At 44.9% G+C, this 27785-nt stretch overlaps 1 protein-coding gene across 2 annotated transcripts in view; it reads left to right on the forward strand.

Annotated features, from left to right (window-relative positions):
* The window catches only part of ccni (cyclin I), a 65192-nt gene that overhangs the window by 523 nt on the left and 36884 nt on the right, over positions 1-27785 (forward strand). For both annotated transcript variants that reach the window (XM_038791694.1, XM_038791695.1), the window contains exon 2: positions 13831-13987. In XM_038791694.1, coding sequence (XP_038647622.1) covers positions 13874-13987 — 114 coding nt within the window. In that variant the 5' untranslated portion in view covers positions 13831-13873. The remainder of the gene's footprint in view (positions 1-13830; positions 13988-27785) is intronic.

A 27785-nucleotide genomic window follows, 5' to 3' on the forward strand; every position in this document is an offset into this window, starting at 1 on the left:
CCCCCCCCCCCCCCCCCCCCCCCCCCCCCCCCCCCCCCCCCCCCCCCCCCCCCCCCCCCCCCCCCCCCCCCCCCCCCCCCCCCCCCCCCCCCCCCAAAGAAGACCTCCAGCGCTGGGCATGCCCAGAATGGTTGTCTTTTAAATGCCCTCTGAAATGGCCTAGCAAGCCACTCCGTTGTATTCAACCGCTACAAAAACACAAAAAGGGAATGAAACCGGACCGACCAGCCGGCATTGAACCAGGCACCGGAAAGGACAATGCCAAATCCGTTGACTCTGCAAAGTCCTCCTTACTAACATCTGGGGCCAAAGTTGGGAGCTGTCTCATAGATTAGTTAAGCAACAGCCTGACAAGTCATACTACAGTCATACCTTACAGACTTTATCCCAGACAGCACGATTACCATTCTTGGGTGTGTCCTGTCTCACAGGCATAGTGGTATACAGAGGGAAGGATTTGCCCGGAGAATCCTCAACATCCACTCTGGACCCCATGAAGTCTCATAACTTCAAGTTAAACACAGGCAAGGAAACCTCCTGGTGATTATCACGTACTGACCGCCATCAGCTGATGAATCAGTACTCCACCATGTTGAACACCACTTGGAGGAAGCACTGAGGGTGACAAGAGCACAGAATATGTCTGGATGGGGGACCTCAATGTTGAGTCGTACCACCACAGACTAAAGGACATAGCTGCTAGACTGGGACTGCTGCAGGTGGTGAGGGAACCAATAAGAGGGAAAAACATACTTCACCTCATCCTCACCAGTCTTCCTGCATCTTCCTGTATCTGTCCATGATACTATCGGTAGAAGTGACCACTGTACAGTCCTTCTGGAGACAAAGACCCGTTTTCACATTGAGGTTACCCTCCATCGTGTTGTGTGGCACTACCACTGTGCTAAATGGGATAGACTTCGAACAGATCTAGCAACTCGAGACTGGCCATCCATGAGGCGCTGTGGGCCATCAGCAGCAGCAGAATTGTGTTCAACCACAATCTGCAACCTCATTTGCCACACTTTACCATTACCACCAAGGCAGGGGATCAATCCTGGTTCAGTGAAGAGTGCAGGAGAGCATGCTAGAAGCAACACCAGGCATACTGAAAACGGGGTGTCAACCTGGTGAAGCTACAACACCGGACTACTTGTGCGCCAATCAGTATATGCAGCAAGTAATAGACAGAGGTAAGCAATTCCACAACTAACGCATCAGATCTAAGCTCTGCAGTCCTGCCACATCCAGCCGTGAATGGTGGTGGACTATTAATCACTCACTGGAGGAGGAGGCTCCACAAATATTCCCATCCTGCATATATACCCATCCTCAATGATGGAGGAGCCCAGCACGTATGTGTAAGAGACAAGGCTGAGGCATGCGCAGCAATCTTCAGCCAGAAGTGCCGAGTGAATGATCCATCTCGGTTTCCTTCTGAAGTCCCCAGCATCGCAGATGTCAGTCTTCAGCCAAAACGATTCACTCCACGTGATAAAGAAACAACTGATGGCACTGATTACTGGAAAGGATATGGGTTCTGATAACATCCCGGTAATAGTACTGAAGACTTATGCTCCAGAACTTGCCACACCCCTAGCCAAGCTGTTCCAGTACAGCTACAACACTGGCATCTACCCAGCAATGTAGGAAATTGCGTGTGTCCTGTACACAAGAAACCGGACAAATCCAACCGAGACAATTACCGCCCTATCAGTCTCCATCATATAGTCCATCATCAGCCAAGTGATGGAAGGAGTCATCAACAGTGCTATCATGCGGCACTAACTCAGCAATAACTTGCTCATGGATGCTCAATTTGGGTTCTGCTGGGGTCGCTCAGCTCCTCATTGCAGCCTTAGTTCAAACGTGGACAAAAGCGCTGAATGCCAGTGAATGCCCTTGATATCAAGGCAGCATTTGACTGAGTATGGCATCAAGGAGCCCTAGCTAAACTGGAATCAATGGGAACCTGTGAAAACTCTGTTGGTCGGAGTCATATCTGGCACAAAGGAGTCATATCTGGCACAAAGGAAGATGGTTGTGGTGGTTGGAGATCAATCACCTCAGCTCCAGGACATCACTGCAGGAGGTCATCAGTGTAGTGTCCTCGGCCCAACCATTATTATGGGCCAGGGTTTAGAGAACACCAAAGTATATCATGGAGTTCACCTGACCCACAATTTTTAATAGATTTTGGTTATGGAGAGCACAAGGGTCCATTTTCCAGGTGTTATGCAACAGAGGTCTTAAGTATTTTTAAACAAAACCATGTTTATTCTGTGAATCCAGTTAACATTTTATAAATACACAGTATTTGCACTGGAGTGATGAGCTTGTGGCATTTGAGTGTTACAGTGAGAGTTTGGTGACTGAGGGAGTATAAGGGTTCATTTTTATTTAAAGCCTAGTATTTCTTTTATTTAGTTAATTAACTTAAAAGTTGCTGTTTGGTCTATAAGAAGGTGAATTTTGAATCGGCTTTAAACAAGGTTCTACTTGTACTTACTTGCAGCTGGAGCTTGTTAATGAGTTAATTGGATTAGGCCAGTTTTCAGAGGCTAGAGTCACAGCATAAATAGGAGCTAGTTACAGTGCAGACTTTGTTTACACTGGAGTGCTGAGCTTGTGGCATTTGAGTGCTACAGTGAGAGTTTGGTGACTGAGGGAGTTAGGTGAGGAGGGAGTAAGGTGCTCCTTACATTTCATTTCCTATATTTATCAAAGAGCGTGAAGAGAGCCAGGAGTTGAGTACAGCTGACTGGAAGCATAGGCAGAGGTCCAGTTGGTCTACAGGGCAGCTAATTCTGTAAAGTAAGAGGGGATGGAGGCTAGGGCAGTTGCATGCTCCTCCTGTAGGATGTGGGTGGTGAGGGATACCTCTGGTGTCCCCGCTGACTATACCTGCGGGAAGTGCACCCAACTCCAGCTCCTCCGAGACAGTGTTAAGGAACTGGAGCTGGATGAACTTCGGATCATCCGGGAGGCAGAGGGGGTTATCGAGAAGAGTTACAGGGAGGTAGCCACACCAAAGGTACTGGACAAGAGTAGCTGGGTTACAGTTAGGGGAAAGAAAACTAACAGGCAGACAGTGCAGGGATCCCTCGTGGCCGTTCCCCTTCAAAACAAGTATACCGTTTTGGATGCTGTTGGGGGGGATCGCCTACCGGGGGAAGGCCCCAGCGGCCAGGTCTCTGGCACGGAGTCTGGCTCTGGGGCTCAGAAGAAAAGGGGGGAGCATAGAAAAGCAATAGTAATAGGAGATTCAATGGTTAGGGGAATAGATAGGAGATTCTGTGGTCGCGAGCGAGACTCCCGAAAGGTATGTTGCCTCCCGGGTGCCAGGGCCAGGGATGTCTCGGATCGTGTCTTCAGGATCCTGAAGGGGGAGGGGGAGCAGCCAGAAGTCGTGGTGCACATTGGTACCAACGACGTAGGTAGGAAAAAGGGTGTGGAGGTAATAAACAAGTTTAGGGAGTTAGGCTGGAAGGTTAAAGGCCAGGACAGACAGAGTTGTCATCTCTGGTTTGTTGCCGGTGCCACGTGATAGCGAGGCTAGGAATAGGGAGAGAGTGCAGTTAAACACGTGGCTGCAGGAATGGTGTAGGAGGGAGGGCTTCAGGTATTTGGATAATTGGAGCGCATTCTGGGGAAGGTGGGACCTGTACAAGCAGGACGGGTTGCATCTGAACTAGAGGGGCACCAATACCCTGGGGGGGGAGGTTTTCTAGTACTCTTCGGGAGGGTTTAAAACTAATTTGGCAGGGGAATGGGAACCGGATCTGTAGTCCAGCAACTAAGGAAGCCGATATTCAGGACGCGAAAGCACGTAGTGATGCAGTGGGGAAGGTAACACTGACAAAGGAGAGTACTTGCAGGCAAGGATATGGGTTGAAGTGTGTATACTTTAATGCAAGAAGCATCAGGAATAAGGTGGGTGAACTTAAGGCATGGATCGGTACTTGGGACTACGATGTGGTGGCCATCATGGAAACTTGGATAGAAGAGGGGCAGAAATGGTTGTTGGAGGTCCCTGGTTATAGATGTTTCAACAAGATTAGGGAGGATGGTAAAAGAGGTGGGGGGGGGGGGGGGTGGCATTGTTAATTAGAGATAGTATAACAGCTGCAGAAAGGCAGTTCGAGGGGGATCTGCCTACTGAGGTAATATGGGTTGAAGTCAGAAATAGGAAAGGAGCAGTCACCTTGTTGGGAGTTTTCTATAGGCCCCCCAATAGCAGCAGAGATGTGGAGGAACAGATTGGGAAACAGATTTTGGAAAGGTGCAGAAGTCACAGGGTAGTAGTCATGGGTGACTTCAACTTCCCAAACATTGAGTGGAAACTCTTTAGATCAAATAGTTTGGATGGGGTAGTGTTTGTGCAGCGTGTCCAGGAAGCTTTTCTAACACAGTATGTAGATTGTCCGACCAGAGGGGAGGCCATATTGGATTTAGTACTTGGTAATGAACCAGGGCAGGTTATAGATTTGTTAGTGGGGGAGCATTTTGGAGGTAGTGACCACAATTCTGTGACTTTCACTTTAGTTATGGAGAGGGATAGGTGCGTGCAACAGGGCAAGGTTTATAATTGGGGGAAGGGTAAATACAATGCTGTCAGACAAGAATTGAAGTGCAGAAGTTGGGAACATAGGCTGTCAGGGCAGGACACAAGTGAAATGTGGAACTTGTTCAAGGAACAGGTACTGCGTGTCTTTGATATGTATGTCCCTGTCAGGCAGGGAAGAGATGGTCGAGTGAGGGAACCATGGTTGACGAGAGAGGTTGAATGTCTTAAGAGGAAGAAGGAGACTTGTGTAAGGCTGAAGAAACAAGGTTCAGACAGGGCGCTGGAGGGATACAAGATAGCCAGGAGGGAACTGAAGAAAGGGATTAGGAGAGCCAAGAGAGGGCATGAAAAATCTTTGGCCGGTAGGATCAAGGAAAACCCCAAGGCCTTTTACACATATGTGAGAAATATGAGAATGACTAGAGTGAGGGTAGGTCCGATCAAGGACAGTAGCGGGAGATTGTGTATTGAGTCTGAAGAGATAGGAGAGGTCTTGAACAAGTATTTTTCTTCAGTATTTACAAATGAGAGGGGCCATATTGTTGGAGAGGACAGTGTGAAACAGACTGATAAGCTCAAGGAGATACTTGTCAGGAAGGAAGATGTGTTGCGCGTTTTGAAAAACTTGAGGATAGGCAAGTCCCCCGGGCCTGATGGGATATATCCAAGGATTCTATGGGAAGCAAGAAATGAAATTGCAGAGCCATTGGCAATGATCTTTTTGTCCTCGCTGTCAACGGGGGTGGTACCAGAGGATTGGAGAGTGGCGAATGTCGTGCTCCTGTTCAAAAAAGGGAATAGGGATAACCCTGGGAATTACAGGCCAGTTAGTCTTACTTCGGTGGTAGGCAAAGTAATGGAAAGGGTACTGAGGGATAGGATTTCTGAGCATCTGGAAAGGCACTGCTTGATTAGGGATAGTCAGCACGGATTTGTGAGGGGTAGGTCTTGCCTTACAAGTCTTATTGACTTCTTTGAGGAGGTTACCAAGCATGTGGATGAAAGTAAAGCAGTGGATGCAGTGTACATGGATTTTAGTAAGGCATTTGATAAGATTCCCCATTGTAGGCTTGTGCAGAAACTAAGGAGGCATGGGATAGTGGGAAATTTGGCCAGTTGGATAACAAACTGGCTAACCGATAGAAGACAGAGAGTGGTGGTGGATGGCAAATATTCAACCTGGAGCCCAGTTATCAGTGGCGTACCGCAGGGATCAGTTCTGGATCCTCTGCTGTTTGTGATTTTCATTAACGACTTGGATGAAGGAGTTGAAGGGTGGGTCAGTAAATTTGCAGATGATACGAAGATTGGTGGAGTTGTGGATAGTGAGGAGGGCTGTTGTTGGCTTCAAAGAGACATGGATAGAATGCAGAGCTGGGCTGAGAAGTGGCAGATGGAGTTTAACCCTGACAAGTGTGAGGTTGTCCATTTTGGAAGGACAAATATGAATGCGGAATACAGGGTTAACGGTAGGGTTCTTGGCAATGTGGAGGAGCAGAGAGACCTTGGGGTCTATGTTCATAGATCTTTGAAAGTTGCCACTCAAATGGATAGAGCTGTGAAGAAGGCCTATGGTGTGCTAGTGTTCATTAGCAGAGGGATTGAATTTAAGAGCCGTGAGGTGATGATGCAACTGTACAAAACCTTGGTTAGGCCACATTTGGAGTACTGTGTGCAGTTCTGGTCACCTCATTTTAGGAAGGATGTGGAAGCTTTGGAAAAGGTGCAAAGGAGATTTACCAGGATGTTGCCTGGAATGGAGAGTAGGTCATACGAGGAAAGGTTGAGGGTGCTAGGCCTTTTCTCATTAGAACGGAGAAGGATGAGGGGCGACTTGATAGAGGTTTATAAGATGATTAGGGGAATAGATAGAGTAGACAGTCAGAGACTTTCCCCCCGGGTGGAACACACCATTACAAGGGGACATAAATTTAAGACAAATGGTGGAAGATATAGGGGGGGGGGGGATGTCAGAGGTGGGTTCTTTACCCAGAGAGTAGTGGGGGCATGGAATCCACTGCCTGTGGAAGTAATTGAGTCGGAAACGTTAGGGACCTTCAAGCGGCTATTGGATAGGTACATGGATTAGGGTAGAATAATGGAGTGTAGGTTAACTTCTTAAGGGCAGCACGGTAGCATTGTGGATAGCACAATTGCTTCACAGCTCCAGGGTCCCAAGTTCGATTTCGACTTGGGTCACTGTCTGTGTGGAGTCTGCACATCCTCCACGTGTGTGCGTGGGTTTCCTCCGGGTACTCCGGTTTCCTCCCACTGTCCAAAGATGTGAAGGTTGGGTGGATTGGCCATGAAAAATTGTCCAAAATTCTATGATTAACCTCGGACAAAAGTTCGGCGCAACATTGTGGACCGAAGGGCCTGTTCTGTGCTGTATTTATCTATCATAAACAGTTTATCAACTACCAGCACAAATAATCCCCACAGATGCTCTATAGGTAAACCTTAATAACTTTCCTAATGACTTGCCCTTTTCAACAAAGACAGCAGGTTTGAATTCTTTACAGAAAGCAGTTATCACTTTTAAATTATCAAGTGATCTGAAGATATTCTTTAGCATGCAGAGAGAGATCAAAATACACCTTTTTGTTTGAATGCAGCTCCCAACTGAAAACAAAACCAAAAACCCAGCTACAAAACAGCTTCCAGCTCAAAACGAAAGTAAAAACCCAAAACGCAGCTCAGCTCCACCCACACAATGACATCACTGCAGCTATTTGATAAACACACTTTTTTCTTAAAGGGACCATCACATGACACCATCTTCAACTGCTTCATCAATGACCTCCCTTCCATTGTAAGTTCAGAAGTGGGGGTGTTTGCGGTTGACTGCATAATGTTAACCACTCGTGAATGTCCCCCCCCCCCCCCCCCCCGGGAAAGCCTGTCAAATATCTGCAAGGCACAAGTCAGGAGTGCAATGGAATAATCCACTTACCTGGATGAGTGCAGCTCCAATAACGCTCAATAAATTTTACACCATCCAGGACAAAGCCCGCTTGATTGCTCCTCCTTCCACAAACATTCAAACTCTCTACCACCGCCAACAGTAGCAGCCACATGCACCATCTACAAGGTGCACTGCGGTAACTCCCCAAGGTTCCTTAGCCAACATCTTCAAAACCACAACCACTATCATAAGGGGCTGGTTTAGCTCACTGAGTTAAATTGCTGGCTTTTAAAGCAGACCAAGCAGGCCAGCAGCACGGTTCGATTCCCGTACCAGCCTCCCCGGACAGGCGCCGGAATGTGGCGACTAGGGGTTTTTCACAGTAACTTCATTGAAGCCTACTCGTGACAATAAGTGATTTTCATTTTCATTTTCATTTTTCATATGGCCAAGAGCAGCAGATACCTGGGAACCCCACCACCTGGAGTTTCCTCTCCAAGTCACTCACCACCCTGACATGGAAATATATCACCGTTCATTCGCTGTCGCTGGGATAAAATCCTGGAACTCCCTCCCTAACAGCGCAGTGTGTGTAACTACACCTGAAGGACTGCAGTGGTTCAAGAAGGCTTTCTTGAAAAATTCACTACCTTCTGAAAGGCAACTAGGGATGGGCAATAAATGCTGGCCTAACCAACGACGCCCACATTCTGTAAATGAAAGGAAACATCACTCCACCTATGTCATTAGTAGATTTCAAACAATAGAACAAAGGCTTTTGAGACTTTGATGTGGTGCCTGCGTTAGATGAGAATTAATCCCTCATGTTGATATTAATTGAGAAAGAAGAACAACCCATTCACATTTGTAAGTAGCTGTGCATTTAAAACTCACTCCCACTGTAGCTGCGGTGCTGGGCGAATCTACCCCTGCCACTTATAGAGTAGATTCCACAGCACAAGCAGCTACAGACATTGTATTGTTGTTGTCTTTGTACTTGCGGTATGGTGGTCATTATTAGAAAATAATTCTACCTGAGCTAAATAGCATTTGAATCTCATTGCACAATTTAATGTTTCAATATGGAATGTAATTTGCAAATTGATTGTGTCGTCTTGCACAGGGCTAAATCGCCGGCTTTGAAAGTAGACCAAGGCAGGCCAGCAGTTCAATTCCCGTACGAGCCTCCCCGAACAGGCGCCGGAATGTGGCGACTAGGGGCTTTTCACAGTAACTTCATTTGAAGCCTACTTGTGACAATAAGCGATTTTTCTTTTCATTTCCTGGTTAAAAATTACATTTAGATGAGAGAATGTACTTTGGATGTAGAGTGAAATCTGTATAGATGGGCACTGCTCAAGATGGACAGCGCAATAAACCCAGATAAAAACAGAAAATGCTGGAAATACTCGGCAGGTCTGGCAGCGTCTTTGGGAGAGAAATAGAATTGAAGTTTCCAGTTGTGACTTTCATCTGTTCGGACCTGAAACATTAATTGTTTTTCTCTCCAAATATGCTGCCAGACTGCCTGATTTTTTTCTGGCACATTGTTCTTATTTTGGATTCCAGCATCCACAGTGTCGTATTGTTACATTATTTGTGCAGTCATAAGTTTTAAAGCACAGAAAGAGGCCCATCATGTCTGTGACGATCATCCAGAACCTATCTATTTATTCTAATCTCATTTTCCAGCACTTGGTCCGTAGCCTTGTATGTTAGGACATTTCAAGTACTCATCTAAATGCATCTTAATGCTGAGGGTTCCCTCCTCTACCACTCTTTTCAGGCAGAGAGTTCCAGATTCCCACCACCCTCTGTGAAAAAGATTTCCCTCAAATCCCTCTAAATCTCCTATCACCTTAAATCTATGCCCCCTGGTTATTGACCTCCCTATAAGGGGGAAAGTTCCTTCCTATCTGTGACCCTCATAATTTTGTGCACCTCAATGAGGTCCCCCCTCAACCTTCTCAGCTCTCAAGAAAACAATCCCAGCCTAACCAGCCTCTCTTCATAGTTGAAAGACTCCAACCCAGGCAATTTGGTTCAGCGACCAAAACACGCAGCATTCTAGCAGGGCAAGGTAGCACAGTGGGTAGCACTGTTGCTTCACAGCGCCAGGGTCTCTGGTTTGATTCCCGCTTGGGTCACTGTGCGGAGTCTGCACGTTCTCCCTGCATCTGCATTGGGTTTCCTCCAGATGTTCTGGTTTCCTCCCACAAGTCCCGAAAGACGTGCTGTTAGGTAATTTGGACATTCTGATTCTCCCTCCGTGTACCCGAACAGGCGCCGGCATTTGGCGACTCGGGGATTTTCACAGTATCTTCATTGCAGTGTTAATGTAAGCCTACTTGTGACAATAAAGATTATTATGATGATTATTATTATTAGCCGTTTTATACAGCTCCAACATAACCTCCATGCTCTTGTTTTCTATGCCTCCGGCTGATAAAGGCAAGTATTCCTTATGCTTTCTTAACCACCTTTCCTCCTTGCTCCTTCTCCTGCCTTCAGGGATCTATGGACATGCGCCACAAGGTTTCTCTGGTCCTCAGTACTTCATAGCATCAAAAGAGCTAGGAACTAATTGTTATGTGAATATATGAAAAATGGGTTGCCACATTCACTGTTCCACTGCAGGGATGTGCTAAATAATCAATGTATCAGTCTATCAATCTACCAGCTACACACGAACAGCAATAAAGGTATTTTATGAAACTCCAGCATTTTGAGTCCAAAATATGATTATTTTTAACTTATGAGAATCAGAAAACATAAAATGCAACATTTTGCTTTTGGATTACAATAAACATACATTAGAATGTTGCTCAAACAAGGGGTGTCTTAGGTTTTTATCGCGCTCATTAGGACACTAGAAGAATATTGTTTAAAAGAGGAAAACAATAGTTTTATACTGTATACGAGAAGAGAATACAAACAAACTCTTAAATGGACCGAACTTCAGCCCTGGGAAGTACCCAGTCTACCTTGGGTTACTCTAGAAAGGCAAGATATCTCTCAACATTTGAGCAACAGGTGAAGCTAGCTGTTTGATGCTGCTGCTATGCAGTAGATTTTCGAGTGGCATTCACCACTAACAATGTTGCCAAAAAGACATTCTGCCTATCTCATAGACATAGAATAGACAGACACAGAATTTACAGTGCAGAAGGAGGCCATTTGGCACTTCGAGTCTGCACCCTACTTAAGCCCACACCTCTACCCGATCCCCATAACCCTGCAACCCCATCTAACCTAAGGGCAATTTTGCATGGCCAATCCACCTAACCTGCACATCTTTGGACTGTGGGAGGAAACCGGAGCACCCGGAGGAAATCCACGCAGACATGGGGAGAACGTGCAGATTCTGCACAGACAGTGACCCAAGCAGGAATCTAATCTGGGACCCTGGTGCTGTGAAGCCATAGTGCTAGCCACTATGCTACCGTGCTGTCCACTGAGTAATGTGGCATATGAATTTCAGTGTTAGGTGTATAGGCTGTACACTATCAAATCAAACAGCATGTCCTAGCTGCTGTTCGCAATGGTTAGGGTATAGACTATAACTGGCTAATCCATGCTTTCAAAACTCAAAACAGTGTCCAACAATAAATATGATCCTGCAGGGCGGCACGGTAGTGCAGTGGTTAGCACTGCTACCTCGTCGCACTGAGGACCCAGGTTTAATCCCGGCCCCAGGTCACTGTCCATTTGCACATTCTCCTTGTGTCTGTGTGGGTGTCACTCCCACAACCTAAAGATAAGAAGGGTAGGTGTATGGCCACGCTAAATTGACCCTGAATTGGAAAAGTTAAAAAACATACGATTCTGCGATTGGGCAGCATTATTTTTCATTCATTCTTGGGATGTGGGCGTTGCTGACTGAAACAGCATTTTATGTCCATCCCTAATTGACCTTGACCTGAGGGGGTTGGGGGGCAGTTAAGAGTCAACCAGATCGCTGTGTGGGTCTGGAGTCATATGTAGGCCAGTCCGGGTTAGGACGGCAGATTTCCTTCCCTGAAGGACATTAGTGAACCAGCTTGGTTTTTACAACAATTGACAATGGTTTCATGGTCATCATTAGACTTCCAATTCCAGATTTTTATTGAATTCAAATTTCGCCATCTGTCATGGTGGGGTTCGTCCCTAGGTGTCTGGAATACTAATCCAGTGACAATACCACTACGCCATCGTCTCCCCAAACTAAATAACTTCATTACAGAGTTAATGTAAGCCTACTTGTGACACGAATAAAGATTATTATTATAACCAATCGACATTCTCTTCTACAGTATAAATTATTGTTTTCCCCTTATACTGGTATTCTTGCAAAGTGACCCGCAAGCCGAAAAGCTTCGACATGTCTCTCTTTTTCAGCAATTCCCAAACGACTAAATATATATTTGCTGAGTGACCCGAATGAGTGCATGGTAAGATAAATATGCAAGATGTGAGGCAGCACGGTGGTGCAGTGGTTAGCACTGCAGCCTCACGGCGTCGAGGTCCCAGGTTCAATCCCGTCTCCGAGTCACTGTCCGTGTGGGAGTTTGCACATTCTCCTGTGTCTGCCTGGGTTTCTCCCCGACAACCCAAAACGATGTGCAGGGTAGGTGAATTGGCCATGTTAAATTGCTCCTTAATTGGAAAAAATGAATTGGGTACTCTAAATTTGTAAAAAAATATATGCAAGATGTACTCTGAATCCATGGACAATAAGAAATTAAAAATTATGAACAGCACCAAGCCCATCTGGTCTACATACAGCACCGTCTGTTGCAAAACAGTTTTCTGTATTTGGAATTTGATTCAGTATCACAGGCGCTTGCCCTTCTGTCCGAAATTCTCACGAGCACTATGTGTGTCGGTAGTTGCTTGTGGATTCTGCCCCAACTATCTTTCCACCACTTGGAGATGGTCTTTTTCATTGATATTACTTCACAACTATCTACAATCTGGTAACTTGCCTAAATAGGCATTTTCATGTGAATCTGGACTAGGTTTGGTGGCTTATTTGATGATGATAACCATCTCAAATGAGTTGTTGATCCCACCCTGATCATGTCTATATTTTCCAGCAGGGGTCACTGGACGTCACAGTTAGGAATAGAAGCCTTTCCCTCTGCACACAAACATGATGAATAATGTTGAAGCCAGTTACTCGAGTGCCCATTTGGATTAGCTAATGGCTTTTCTTTTAAAGATCTATATGTGCATTTTGTGAACTAAATAATTATTCATAATATGTTCTAAAGTTACTCAACATTTATTGCAATGACACTTGAACAGCCTCAGTGTGAATCTCATTATTTGTTTAAGCAATTGAATGAGGTAATATGTGGAGATAATCTAATTGGTAGAAAGTCACTAACTAAAGTCATGATTGGCAGGCTAGTTCACTGGAAGGGGAGCAACAGACTGGAAAGATTATAAGTCCAATCCTGATCTTTGCAAAGTTGCGGATCTTGATCGGGATGGTACGAGAGATGTTCCTTTTGTCCTTTTTGGAAAACTATTGGAACAGGGAAAGGGTGAACTTCTCCCTCCTGTACCTCTGGTACCTGTTAGGGATGGATCAATATTAGATGAAGAAGGTTCAGTTATGGTGCTGTGTCCCCCCCCCCCCCCCCCCCCCCCCCCCCCCCCACCCAATGAACAACTGGAATGCAGATGGTGGAGTAATTTGGGACATGCTTTGGTACTAGTAGATTTTGCTTCTGTAACTTTGGGAAAGAAGGAAGAAAGAAAATTAAATCATTAAAATGTTAAATTATTATTGGGCTGTATCTATCTTAACTATTTTTAAACTCTTTCACTTGGAGAATAATTTATAGTTTGTATCAACTGTGGCTCAGTTGGTGACACTCTTGCCTCTAAATCAGAAGGTTCGGGGTTCAAGTCCCATTCCAGGACTGAGCATTGTAAGCAAGTTAGACACTCCAGTATAGCACTGAGGGGGTGCTGCACTATTGGAGGTGCCATCTTTCGGAGGAGATGTTAAATCAAGATCTCATCTCCCCTTTCACGTGGACATAAAGCATACCATGGCATCATGGCATTACTTGAAAGAAGAGTAGGAGAGTGATCTCCAGGGGAGTTATCCCAAATGTTCAGGCTAACACTTATCTCTCAATTACATTGCAAAAATAGGTTATCTGGTCATTATCATTTTATTTTAATGGGAGCCTGCTACCTGCACATTGCCTGCTCCATTTCCTACATTACAACAGTGACTATGCTTCAAAAGTGCCAATTTTGGCTGTAAAGCGTTTCTATAAATGTACATTGAGTGCAAATCAGTTCTTTGCATGTATGCAGACTATTCTTTTATATTGATTCCATTTTTGCTCTTAAACTATAGGTAGCTGTATCCATTTGGGAGGTTGGCGGATCCAAGGGGTGTCATGAAGTTTTCAGGACCCTTGGAGAGCCAGAGGCTGTCCGTCCTTCTGGAGAAAGCAGTCTCTAGGGAAGAACAGATGTGGAAGGTGTATGTGCCAAAATACCTAACCAATCCGGTAACTATTACATTACACGCATCTAGTTGAAAAATGTAATTTGAAGTATTTGGGAGTGCATGTACTTTTAGGGCGGGGGGGGGGGGGGGGGGAGGGATTGAGAATGAATGTGGATATGCTCTTCATAAGCTGTTACATTTCTAGTACAAATCCTGCTCTATTATTAGGAAACATTAGCTTGGTTCTCCATGTAAAACCATTTTCCAAAAAGTGTTTCATAATATCTTTTTTAAAAAAAAATTTGGAGTACCCAATTATTTTTGTTCCAATTTAGCGTGGCCAATTCACCTAACCTGCACATCTTTGGGTTATCTTTCAAAGTCAGCGATTTAACCCTGTGCTAAACAGCCCCTGGGTCTTTGGGTTATGGGGGTGAAACCCACGCAGACACTGGGAGAATGTGCAAATGCCGCACGGGTCTTAAATCATTTTTGCAGAAAATATGTAGGATTTGTGTGCAACATCTAAACTGTTTAATATTCAAAAAATCTACTCTAATATTTAGTGTGTCAGACAATGATTGTATATATTTTGAGTGTACGGAAGGAACGGTGTCAAGTGCATGGATGAAGCAAAATCATTGTCATCTTGGCAAACTGCAGTTCTTGGGTTACCTTCTAAACGTTGTGCATGTGTTCTGTTTCATTACTAATTGTTTTTCAGCATTAGTAAATTTCTTTATAATGGTTGCACTGAGCTTGACACTTCAGGATCCAGTCAAAGTCCAAATATTTCTACATCGCAAATGGCAGATGTTTTAAAGATTCATAGACTTAGTGTATTAAGCATATCCTGTAATGATCAGCGCAGTGGTTAGCATTGCTGCCTCACTGTGCCAAGGACCCGGGTTCGATCCCGGCCCCAGGTCACTATCCGTGTGGAATTTACACATTCTCCCCGTGTCTGCGTGGATCTCACCCCCACAACCCAAAAAGATGTGCTTGGTAGGTGAATTGACCATGCCAAATTGCCCCTTAATTGGGAAAATAAAATTGGTTACTCTAAAAAAATAATTTTTTAAGTCGAATCTTGCAAATCCATATTCAGAGCTGGAAATTGGATGTGATCAGTTGTGACTTGTGATCTAGCAGTTACAGATTTAAACAAAAACACTTGTTTAACAACTGCAGCACTATAGAAACGCAGAATTGTTACAGCGCCAAAGGCAGCCATTCAGCCCATTGTGTCTGCACCAGCTCTCAAATGAGCATTTGACCTAATACCATTCTTGCTGTTTCTCTGTAACTCTGCAGATTAGTTGAAACCAAACCTGCTTGATGAGTGTTTTGTTACCACTGCATGTAATGTCAATGTTTTTTTAAAAAAAATAAAAATTTAGAGTACATTTTTTTGCATGAGCAATCTACCTAACCTGCACATCATTTGGGTTGTGGGGGTGAAACCCACACAGACATTGGGAGAATGTACAAACTCCACACGGACAGTGACCCATGGCCGGGATTCAAACCCGAGTCCTCAGCGCCGCAGTCCCAGTGCTAACCACTGCGCCACATGCCGCCCATAATGCAATGTTATGTTTTTCAGCAGGAACATTGATGTTTGGGGAAAGATGATAATATGTACACTGAATCTAGATTTTGCTGTGAATTCATGCAATGTACTGTCCATGACTTACTGTAGAGTAACATTGCAAGCTGAAGATGAACTCTGAGAATGAGGACTGAGTTCATTCACAAATGCTTTCATTACAGTTTATTCTCATCACTTCTCACTTTGATTTCTCTGTTGTCTTAACTTTAATTGGATTGGATTTGTTTATTACCATGAAGTAGTTTTCCAGAATTCAATAGAGGGTTTGTTTGTCAAATTATATTGCTTGATGTCCTTTTTGCATTAAATATTAGGTACCATATTAAATGAAGGGTCCAAGTGATGAGATAACACACCATAGTTCTAATACTAGATGTTGGTATTGAGCAAATAATTTATTCCTTTGGAACATTATGCTAGGGCGCAAAGAACAGGAGTAAGCCATTAGGCCCTTCAAACTTGCTCTGCCATTGAATGAGATCATAACTGATATTCTACCTTTGTTTCACCTTCCTCCGCTAACGCCATGATCCTAGTCTTTTAGTGTCCAAAAATCTATCAATCTGTGAATGGCTGAACTGTGATACAAAATTCCATAGATTCACAAACTTTTAGTAAAGACATCCATTGTAAATGCTTGACCCCTTTATTCCAAGACTCCAACCCCTAGTTCTAGGCATCCCGCCAGCACCACAATCCTATCTAGCCCCTTAAGAATTTGATACATTTCAGTTGGAGCATCTCTCATTCTTCTAAGCTCTAGGGAATACAGGGTACTTAATCTCTCCTCATAAACAAACTTCCTCACCTCAGGGGTCAGTCTAGTCAACCTTCACATTACTCGCTCTTGGGTATATAATTCCTTTTGGTGCGGAGACCAGAACTGAACATGCTGGGTGTGGTCTTACCAATGTCTTATGTAATTGCAGTAAGACTTGTATCCTCTTGTACTCCAATCCCTTTGTAATAAAGGCAAATATACCATTTGCTTTCCTAATTGTTTGCTGTACTTGCATGTTAACTTTGTTTTGTTTGCAGATTCCATTGAATACCAATGTTCCAGTCTCTTGCTATTTAAAAATGCAATTTTCTTTCCTATCAAAGTTGACAGGACAACTTCACACTTCTATTCTATCTGTCACGTTCTTGTCCATTTATTGAACCTGTCAATACCTTTCCTTGCAGCTTTTTACCCCATCTAACTTTGTATCATCTGCACACTGATAAGTCCCCTTATCTAAGGTATTGAAGTAGATTAAATAGTTGAAGCCCAAGTATTAATCCTTGATGTACCCTACTAGTTTCAAGCTGCCAACTGGAAAATGACCTTTTTTCTGTCAGATAACCAATCCTTGATCCAAGCCAATTTTGTGTAATCATCTCTTGTGTGGCACCTTATTAAATGCTCTTAGGATAATCAAAATACACTGCATCCATTGGTTTGCCTTCTTACTACTTTACCAGTTACAACCTCAGAAACTCCAATAGGATTGTTGAACATGGTTTCCTGTTCATTATTTTTTTTAATTTAAAATTTTCAATTCTTTTTTTTTTCCAACAAAGGGCAATTTAGCATGGCCAATTCACCTAACCTGCACATTTTTGGGTTGTGAGAGTGAGTATCACGCAAACGAGGAGAATGAACAAACTCCACATGGACAGTGACCCAGGGCCGGGATCGAACCCGGGTCCAAGGCGCCATGAGGCAGCAATGCTAACCACTGTGCCACCATGCCACCTCTCCCATTCATTATTGGTGTTGACTTCAACCAATTGTATTTTAATTTTCCAACTGCCCTGTAATCATGCCTGTAGTAATGGATTTCAGCATTTTCCCATCACTGATGTTTGGATAACTGGCCTATAGTTCCCTGTTTAAATAGTATATTAACATTCTAATCCATGGGAACTGTTCAAGATTCTAACAAACTCGAAGATCAAAATCAGTGCATCCAATAACTCGAGCAACCTCCTCTTAAAACGTGTGCAGGTGCATGGTTCAGAGGATCTGTTGACTTTAACTCTGATTAATATTTCTCAAGTACTATTTTTTATGAATATCCCAAAGTGCATTATTTTCACCATTATTCGGGCACCATTTCAAGAATTTTTATTGAGCCTTGTACAGAGATTTGCATTCATATAGCACTTTTCACAGCCACCTGACATCTCGAAGTGCTTTAAAGCTAATTGGTACTTTATGAACTATAATCTTAAAAAGTTTGGAATACCCAATTCTTTTTTTTTCCAATTAATGGGCAATTTTAGCATGGCCAATTCACCTACCCGGCACATCTTTGAGTTGTGGGGTGTGAAACCTATGCAGACACAGGGAGAATGTGCAAACTGCAAACTCCACACAGACAGTGACCTGGGGCCGGGATCGAACCTGGGTGCTCAACGTCATAGACAGCAGTGATAACCACTGCGCCACATTGTCACCCTTTTTTATGAACTCTAATCTGTTTAGTGTAGGAAAAATAGTAACTAATTTATGTGCAGCAAACTCCCACAAAGAGCAATATGGTAATGACCAGATGTTCTCCTCTTTGGTTGTGCTGTTGGGTGAGGGATAAATATTGTCCAGGACACTGGTAGGTATCTGGGGCATTGGTTTAATGTCTCATCTGAAAGAATGTTCTTCTCATGATGCAATTCTCCCTCTGGAGTGTCGGTCTTGATTTAATGTTTGTCATTTCCTGCCTCTGCTTCAAAGGACACATGAATACCTGTGTTAATATCCCCCTTTTTACATAAGCTTTTACAATCTGTTTTTTATCTTTATTCATTTTATGGGATGTGAGCATCACTGGCTAGGCCAGCATTTATTACCCATTCCTAGTTACCTTTAGAAGGTGGCAATGAGCTGTTGGCTTGAACCACTGCAGTCCCTAAGGTGTAGGTGCACCCACAGTGCTGTTAAGGAGGGAATTCCAGGATTTTGACCCAGTGACTGGAGGAACGGTGATATGTTTCCAAGTCAGGATGCTGAGTGACTTTGAGGGGAACCTCCAGGTCAAGATGTTCCCAGGAATCTGCTGCGCTCTACCTTCTAGATGGTAACAGTTGAGTTTAGAAAGTGCTGCATAAGGAACCATGGTCAGTTCCTGAAGTGCATCTTGTAGCAGGTACACACTGCTGCTACTGTGTGTCAGTGGGGGTTGGGGGGGGGGGAGGATTGAATGTTTCTGGAAGGGGTAGCAATCAAATGGGCTCTGCTTTGTCCTAGATGATGTTGAACTTCTTGAGTGTTGTTGGAGCTACACTCATCCAGGTAAGTGGAGAGTATTCCATTACACTCCTGACTTGTGCTTTGTAGGGTTCAGGAGGAGAGTTACTCGCCTCAGGATTCCTAGCCTTTGACCTGCCCTGGTGGCTAATCCAGTTCAGTTCCTGGTCAATGGTAACCCCCCAGGATGTTGTTGGTGGGGAGTTCAGCGATGGTAATGCCATTGAATGTCATGGGATGATGGTTAGATCCTGTCTTATTGGAGATGATCATTGCATGGCACTTGTGTGTGCTACTTGTCAGCTTAAGCCTCGATATTGTCCAGGTCTTGCTGCATTTGGACATGAACTGCTTCAGTATCTGAGGAGTTGTGAATGATGCTGAACATCATGCAGTCATCTGCAAACATCCCCATTTCTGACCTTAAGTGTAAGGAAAGTAATTGAAGCAGCTGAAGATAGTTGCGCCTAGGGCACCACCCTGAGTAACTCCTGCAGTGATGTTCTGAGGCTGCGATGATTGACCTCCAGCCACCACAACCATCTTCCTTTTGTGCCAGATATGGCTCCCAACCAGTGAAGAGTTTTCCCGCTAATTCCCATTGACTCCAGTTTTGCTAGGGTTCCTTGATGCCGTACTCTGTCAAATGCTGAATGTCAAGAGCATTCACTCTCTCCTCACCTCTGGCATTCAGCTCTTTTGAACCAGGGCTGTAATGAGGTCAGGAGCTGAGTAACATGACGGAACCTAAACTTAACATGAGCAGGTTACTGCTGAGTAAGTGCCGCTTGATTAGCACTGTTGATGACTCCTTCCATCACTTTGCTCTGATCGAGAGTAGACTGATGGGGCGGTATTTGGCCGGTTGGATTTGTTCTGTTTTTTGTGCACAGGACATACCTGGGCAATTTTCCACATTCTGGTAGATGTCAGTGTTATAGGTGTGCTGGAACATCTTTTCTAGGGGCGTGGCAAGTTCTGGAGCTCCAGTCGTCAGGCCTATTACTGGAATATTGTATGGGCCCATAACCGTTGGGAGTGTCCAGTGCCTACAGCCATTTCTTGAAGGCAAGTTGAGTAAATCAAATTGGCTGAAGACTGACATCTGTGTTACTGGGGACCCCCGGAGGAGGCTAAGATGAATCATCCATTTGGTACTTCTGGCTGGAGATTGCTGCAAATGCTTCAGCCTTATCTTTTGCACAAATGTTCTGGGCTCATTGAGGTCAACTCGGTGTTGTTGAATTCATGGCTGGATGTGGCAGGACTGCAGAGCTTGGATCTGATCTGTTGGTTGTGAGGTCGCTTAGCTCTTGTCTGTTACTTGCTGCTTATCTGTTTGGCATGCCCTCCTGCACTGTTTATTGAACCAGGGTTGATCCTCTGGTTTGTTGGAAATGATATGGGTTAAGGAATTGCAATAAATAAATAGTGGGAAACATTTCAAGAAACAACTTAAAATGTTTAACAAAATAAGCTAGAAAGCAGGATCCATCTAGGGAAGTTTATATTATAGTGTTAGATTAAAGGAAAGGTTAATGTTGCAGAGAATAGTTGATAAAAGGGAAGAAAATAGAATGAGGGTAAACTAACCAGGATTCTAGAAACTGATTGTAAGAACTTTAAGCATATGTAAAACGGAGAATAAGTCCTTAATAGGCAAAGATGGGCAAAATGATCATGGGGAAAGAGGAAGTGGCACAGATGTTAACACATTTTTTTGTCTGTTTTCACAATAGAAGATGCACATAACATACCAGAAATAGAGGGTAATCAAGGGACTATTACCCCCATTACCCCATGGCAACTGAAACGTCTTTCCCAACTCTGCAAATCTGCCTTCCAGGAACAAATCTCTGAACCTCTCCATTCTCTTTCGCTTCCAGGCCCTGAATGTTGAATCCAGCTCTGCTGAAATAACTCTGATTATCACAAATCGGCGACCACAGTGGCATGCCTTTGATCTTAAAATGTTGCCAGCACTGATGCCAGACTCTTGGCGTTGCAACCATCATTGGACTTGTGGACTATTTGGCCGGCGAGAACGGAGAAGGCACCAGTGTCTTCAAGCTTGTCCCCCTACATGAAATCTCCTCACTGACCCTTTCTCCACAACCCACACAAATTTGGCAAAGTTAACCCTCTCCAGAAACACCCTCTTAATCCAAGGTACCTTTCCTGTCAATATAAAACCGAAATCAACCTAGGCAACCTCCCAAAAAGACTTGAGCACAAAAGTCAGGAGATTCTGAAAGACAAACAGAACCTTCAGTAGAACTATCATCTTTACTGTCTGCATCCTCCCTGCTAACAACAGTGGAAGAGCATTCCACCTCCTGAAGTCCTCCTTCACCCCCTCTATCAAATTAGTCATTCAATTTATGTAACTGAGCCCCACTATGCACCATTTTTATTCCCAGATATCGGAAACTCGAATTAACCATCCAAAATGACAACTCCAAACCCCTCCCTTGCATCCTAGTGTTGACCTCTCTCTCTCCCACATTCAGCTTGTACCCTGAAAACGGCCCAAACCCTGTCAATAATCCTATCCACACAAACCACCAGGTCCTTGACTTTCAGCAGCAAGTCAATCTGCATATAGGGATATTTGATGCTCCATCTGCCCTTTCTCTATACCTCTCCACCCCATTGAAGACCTAGGCACTGTCGCCTAAGGCTTGATCGCCAATGCAAAAAGCAATGGGGACAGCAGACAGCCCCCTCAAAGAGAAATACCCCGCACTTGTATTATTCGTACATACGCTGACCGTGGGAGTCCTATACAACATCTTAATCCAACCCACCTCAACACTTCAAACAAATATTCCCACTCGACCCGGTCAAATGCCTTCTCCGCGTCCATGGATATTATCAACTCCGTTTCCTGACCCCTGGGTGTGAGGTTACACATTTAATAACCATCTAATATTTGATAACTGTTGTTCCTTCTCAAACCCCATTTGCTCCTCCTGGTACACAATCCTCCATGTAAGTTGCAAGCACCTTGGCCAACAACCTCGTATCTACATTCAGAAGCGACATCGGGCAATATGACCCACACTCCTCTGGGTTCTTGTCCTTCATTAAAATAAGCAAAATTGATGCTTGTGCCAGTGTGGGCATGAACTCTCCCTTATTAACCAAATCATTAAACATTTCAACTAGGAGAGGCCAATACTCTGTAGCGAACTTTAAAAAAATTCCGCTGGGAATCCACCTGGCCCCCCCCCCCCCCCCCCCCCCCCCCCACCACCCACCACCGGCTTCAACCTGTACAAGCCTCGCTAAAAGGCCTCAAACACTCCATTCGCCTTCCCTGACCCAGTGACCACCCTGGCCTCCAAATCCTTTATCTGCCCAATCTCCCTTGTTGCTGCCTCAACTGATGAGTGAGCAGCCTACTGGCCTTCTCTCTGCTTGTAAAATGCCTCCAGTACCCAGTGTAATTGCCCCACCACCTTCCCCGTTGACAAAAGCTCAAACTCAGATTCACAAATAATACTGTGCAGAAGAGGCCCTTTGGCCCATCAAGTCTGCACTGACACATGAAAAACACCTGACCTGCCTACCTAATCCCATTTGCCAGCACTTGACCCATAGCCTTGAATGTTATTACGTGCCAACTGTTCATCCAAGTATTAATTTTTCCAATTGAGGGGCAATTTAGCGTGGCAAATCTACCTACCCTGCACATCTTTTGGGTTGTGGGGGCGAAACCCATGTAAACATGGGGAGAATGTCTGTGTGAAGTTTGCGCAATGACGCAGGTCCGGATTGAACCTAGGACCTCGGCAGCATGAGGCAGCAATGCTAACCACTGTGCTACCCAAGTACTTTTTAAAGGATGAGGCAACCTGCCTCTATCACCCTCCCAGTCAGTGCATTCCAGATTCTCACCGCCCTGGGTTCAAAGGTTTTTCTCAAATTGTCCCCCCCCCCCCCCCCCCCCCCCCCCCCCACCACCCCCTGACCGTGAACTTGTGTCCCCCCCGTATCTGACCCTTCAACTAAGGGGACAGCTGCTCCCTATCCAGTCCATCTTTAGCCTCTTCATTTCCTTCAGCGACCCTGCCTCAGGGGCTGAGTATACCGATCCACTTCTAAAATGGCCTCCACCAACCTCTGCCTTTCCAACAGTATCTCTATGCACCCCTGAAATGAGCTCTCCTGCCTAATTACCACCTTTAATGCCTCCCAGAGCACAGTGGCAGAAGCTTCCTCACTTTTAAGCTCCACATATCGCGATCCCTTTCTTCTCGTATCCCTAATAATAATAATCACAAGTAGGTTTACATTAATACTGCAATGAAGTTCCTGTGAAATTCCCCTAATTGCCACACTATTGCACCTGTTCGGGTACAATGAGGGAGAATTCAGAATGTCCAAATTACCGAACAAGTACGTCTTTTAGGACTTGGGGAGGAAACGGGAGCACCCAGAGGAAACCACGTAGACACTGGGAGAAGGTGCAGACTCCACACAGACAGTGAATTCAACCTGGGTCCTTGGCGCTGTGAAGCAACAGTGCTAACCACTGTGTTACTGTGCCACCAACAACCCTCCATCCAGCCTCCGTTGGGAACCTCCTTTACGTACAAATCCACAAAATGCAGCACATGGTCCGACACCACAATTGCCCCCCAACAACATGTCTTGTCCATAACAAAACAATCAACTCGGGAAAACACCCAATGTGCATGCGCGAAGAACAAAAGTTCCTTTGTCCTCGTTCGCCCAAACCGGCAGCAATCGATGCGTGGCTTAAGTCCCAGAACCTTTGTCGACATTCTCTTTTTAAAAAAAATAAAATTTTCAGTACCCCAATACTTTTTTTTTTGTTTTGTTCCCAATTAAAGGGCAATTTAGCATGCACATCATTTCGGGTTGTGGGGGTGAGACCCACGCAGACGAGGGGAGAATATGCAAACGGCACACGGCCAGTGACGTTGACATTCTCTTAATGAAATCCACATCATCCCAGTTTGGGGGCGTAAGACATTCACCAACACCACGGGTGCTCCCTCCAACCTCCTGCTCACCATAATGCATGAACCCCCTGTGTCCCCTGCTGTGCTATTTGCTGAGAATGCCACCCGTTTACTAACTAACACCACTGTCCCCCTCACCTTCATATCCAACCCTGAATGAAACACTTGCCCCACCCAACCTTTCCTCACCTCATATGATCTTTAACACTAAGGTACGTCCTCTTGATTGGCCCATTCAGTCCCCTAACATTCAAGATGGCCACCACCATCTCTCACCCACCCACCTCCTCCAAAAAGAAACCTTCGACGTTAGCAAATGTTACCACCCCAAACAGAAAGCCAGTAAAAAAACAAAGCACAAAATACATCCAAATTCCCCACCCCCACTTCGCTTCCATTAACTAGCATACCTGGTTAGCACTGCTGCCTCACGGCGCTGAGGACTGAGGTTCGATCTCAGGCCCGTATCACTGTCTGTGTGGAGTTTGCACATTCTCCCCGGGTCTGCATGGGTCTCAGCCCCACAACCCAAAGATGCGCAGGGTAGGTGTATTGGCAATGCGAAATTGCCCTTTAGTTGGAAAGAAATGTTTTAATTTTTTAAATAAAAATTCTAATGTTGACCATGAAACCATTTTTGAATAAAAACCCATCTGGTTCACTAATGTCTTTCAGGGAACCCCCCCTCCCTTAGCGGCCTAGCAAGCCACTCAGTTCAAGGGCAATTAGGGATGGGCAGCAAATGCTGGCTCAGGCAGTGACGGCCACATCCCAAGAACGAATAAAAAAAAAATTAATTATAATTAAGGCCGAGACAGATTTTTGGTGTCTTGGGTTATCGAGGACTATGGTCAATAGGTAGGAAAATGGAGTTGAGGTAGAAAATCTGCCAATATTATATTGAATGGGCAGCACGGTAGCACAGGTGCTTCACAGCTCCAGGGTCCCAGGTTCAATTCCGGCTTGGGTCTCTGTCTAGGATTCTACATGTTCTCCCTGTATCTGCGTCGGTTTCCTCTGGGAGTTCTGGTTTCCTCCGACACTCTAAAGATGTGCAGTTTAGGTGGATTGGCCATGATAAATTGCCCTTAGTGTCCAAAAAGGTAAGCTGGGGTTACTGGATTACAGGGATAGGGTGGCGGCGTGGGTTGAAATAGGGTGCTCTTTTCCAAGAGCCGGTGCAGCCTTGATGGGCTGAATGGCCTCCTTCTGCACTGTAAATTCTATGAATGGGGAGCAGGCTTGAGGGACCATGTGGTTTACTCCTATTTATTGTGCTCTTGTGTTCAACAGTTTTGCAGACTCCTGGTAACATTGCAAGATTTATTTTTCTGTATTACGAATTAAAATATACAAGATAGGAAAAATCTCCAGTCCTGTGATTTATTTGGCGCACAGGCCTTGATGCAAGGTAGGAACCAACACATGTATCTCCATTTCAGTGTTTAGTTGCCCAGATTTACTGTTTGAATGAACATTGCTCAGCTATTTGGCAATGAAATTCAGCAGTGCTCTTGAGAAAGGGGTAGTGCATAAGATTCCAGGGCAGCACGGTGGCGCAGTGGTTAGCACTGCTTCCTCATATCGCTGAGGACCCGGGTTCGATCCTGGCCCCAGGTCACTGTCCGTGTGGAGTTTGCGCATTCTCCCAGTGTCTGCGTGGGTCTCATCCCCACAACCCAAAGATGTGCAAAGTAGGTGCATTGGCCATGCTAAATTGCCCTTTAATTGGAAAAAAAAATAATTGGGTACATTAAATTTATTTAAAAAAAGTATAAAAACTTCTCCTGGCCAAGGCTTTCAACCAGTAAGTTTCATCAGCTCTGAGCCAAGTCCTCTGTATTTTGCTACTGTCCATTCCAGACTAGGCCATATAACAGCTGTCCAGTTCAGGCTGACAGTGCTCCCATGGTGCAGACTCTTTTGTGCTCTTTTGAAAAACAAAGTTTTATGGTGCATTTTATTTAATTCATTCCGATCCCTAAATCCCAAAGCTTTCCAAAAAATATCCTTGTCCTTATTTATCATTCCCTGGAAAAGGAGTACATATTACAATGAATCCCTGTTTTGAGAACTACAGCCCTTGATGGTGATAGAGTATCTGGTCAAGAATATGTCCATGCTTTTTGCATCTGATTTTAATGGGGTTGCTTCCAAATCTGACATTTTATAGTTTGCAATACACACGTCCTCACCCCCATCCCCATTCCAGGACATCCCCGCACTGTGTAAACTAAAACAGATGCTTTTAAGAATCAGGAGAAGGAGAGAACTCTTAATCAGAGAAGATTAAATTGGATTATGATACTCTTAGAATTTGTTGCATTGGGTGTCTGCAATCAGGAATGAATTTCGGTGCAGTGTGAAATGAATCATTTATGCAGATTGATGTCGTATTAGTGGGACTGTAGGGTCTTCCTGACAGATGAGATAGGTTGAATGGCTTCCTCACCTATATTTAACTTTGGCATGCTCCAACTGTACATTGGGCTTCACAATTGTTCAGATCTAATTGGTTTCACCTCTACAAAATGTTGACGTTTGCCTTGCCTCTGATTTTGTAAAACAGTTGATGGAGTTGTTGGAGATGCTCTAACGAGATATTTTATCTAGGTACAAATTATATGGTAGCACTGTTGCTTCACAGCACCAGGGACATGGGTTTGATTTCCCGGATTGGGTCACTGCGGAGTCTGCACATTCTCCCTGTGTCTGCATGGGTTTCCTCCGGGTGCTTCGGTTTCCTCCCACAAGTCATGAAAGACGTGCTTGTTAGGGTGATTTGGACGGTCTGAATTCTCCCTCCGTGTACCCGAACAGAGGCCGGAGTGTGGTGACTCGGGAATTTTCACAGTTACTTCATTGCAGTGTTAATGTAAGCCTACTTGTGACATTAATAAAGATTATTAAGATTATTATTATATTTCTATGAGAGGGCGACACGTGGCACAGTGGCTAGCACTGCTGCCTACAGCACTTGAGAACCCGAGTTCGAATCTCGGCCCTGGATCCTGTCCGTTTGGAGTTTGCACATTCTTCCCGTGTCTGCATCGGTTTCACCCCCACAATCCAATTAAGCCCCTTAATTGGGTACTCTGAACTTGTATAAAACAATTGTATTCCCGTGAGCATTGCCTGTGCTACTCCTGTTTGCATAAGAGGAGCTGTGCCTCTCGGTGGCACTGACCCAATCGTGATGGTCTATCGCCAGATTGAACACTACATCTTGTTATCTGGCTGAGCACTCCTGTGTTAAGTTTTTAAACCGTAGAAACTATGTTCAAGTAGTCTTTTACGTAAATGCAAACTCTGATCCATCCAAAACTCACTTTTGCTGAAGTGAACCTTTTTTACGGCAGTCATTTTCAAACTTAGGGTCGTGACCTGTGGATGGTCATGGGCGGGTGCTGGGAGGGTTGCAAGGCCGATTGTGCGAAGTAGTGCCTATTGGCCGCAACGCGGCTTTTAAAAATGCCGGCTGTAATTGGCTTTCAAAATGCCAGCCGTGCCATGTATGTGTGTCGCTTCAGCGGGCAGACCGCCGCCTCTTGATGTCAGTGCCCTAACCCAGGAGCAGATTTAAAACAAAAAATCAATGGCATCTTCCTGCCTGGAGTGGCGGCAGAGAGCAGGTCAGCTTTCCTGTGTACTGACTGTGGTGAATTATACTGCATTGTAATTCACACTGTATTGCATTGCATTGTATTATGTCCTTGTGGGCTCTGTATGTGAGCTGTTGCGCGGCTCTGCCCATAGGGGGAGATGAGGAGCTTGTACAGGGCTCCACCCTTGGCTCCGCCTATGGCCCCTCCCACTACCGGAAGTATAAAGTGCTGCAGCTGTAAGCCTGCTCTCAGTTCCTCTGGTCGCAGGCAGGCTCAGTTGTAAGACTATTAAAACCACAATTTACTTCCAATCGTGTCTCTAGTGAATTGATGGTCACATCACTGACATCACGTGCCCTGAAGACAGATTGCTCTATTTTGTTAGCAGCCAGTATCAGGACTGCAATGGATCGTTTTGTAAT

This window comes from Scyliorhinus canicula, chromosome 3 (assembly GCF_902713615.1).
Source record: "Scyliorhinus canicula chromosome 3, sScyCan1.1, whole genome shotgun sequence".
Taxonomy (NCBI): domain Eukaryota; kingdom Metazoa; phylum Chordata; class Chondrichthyes; order Carcharhiniformes; family Scyliorhinidae; genus Scyliorhinus; species Scyliorhinus canicula.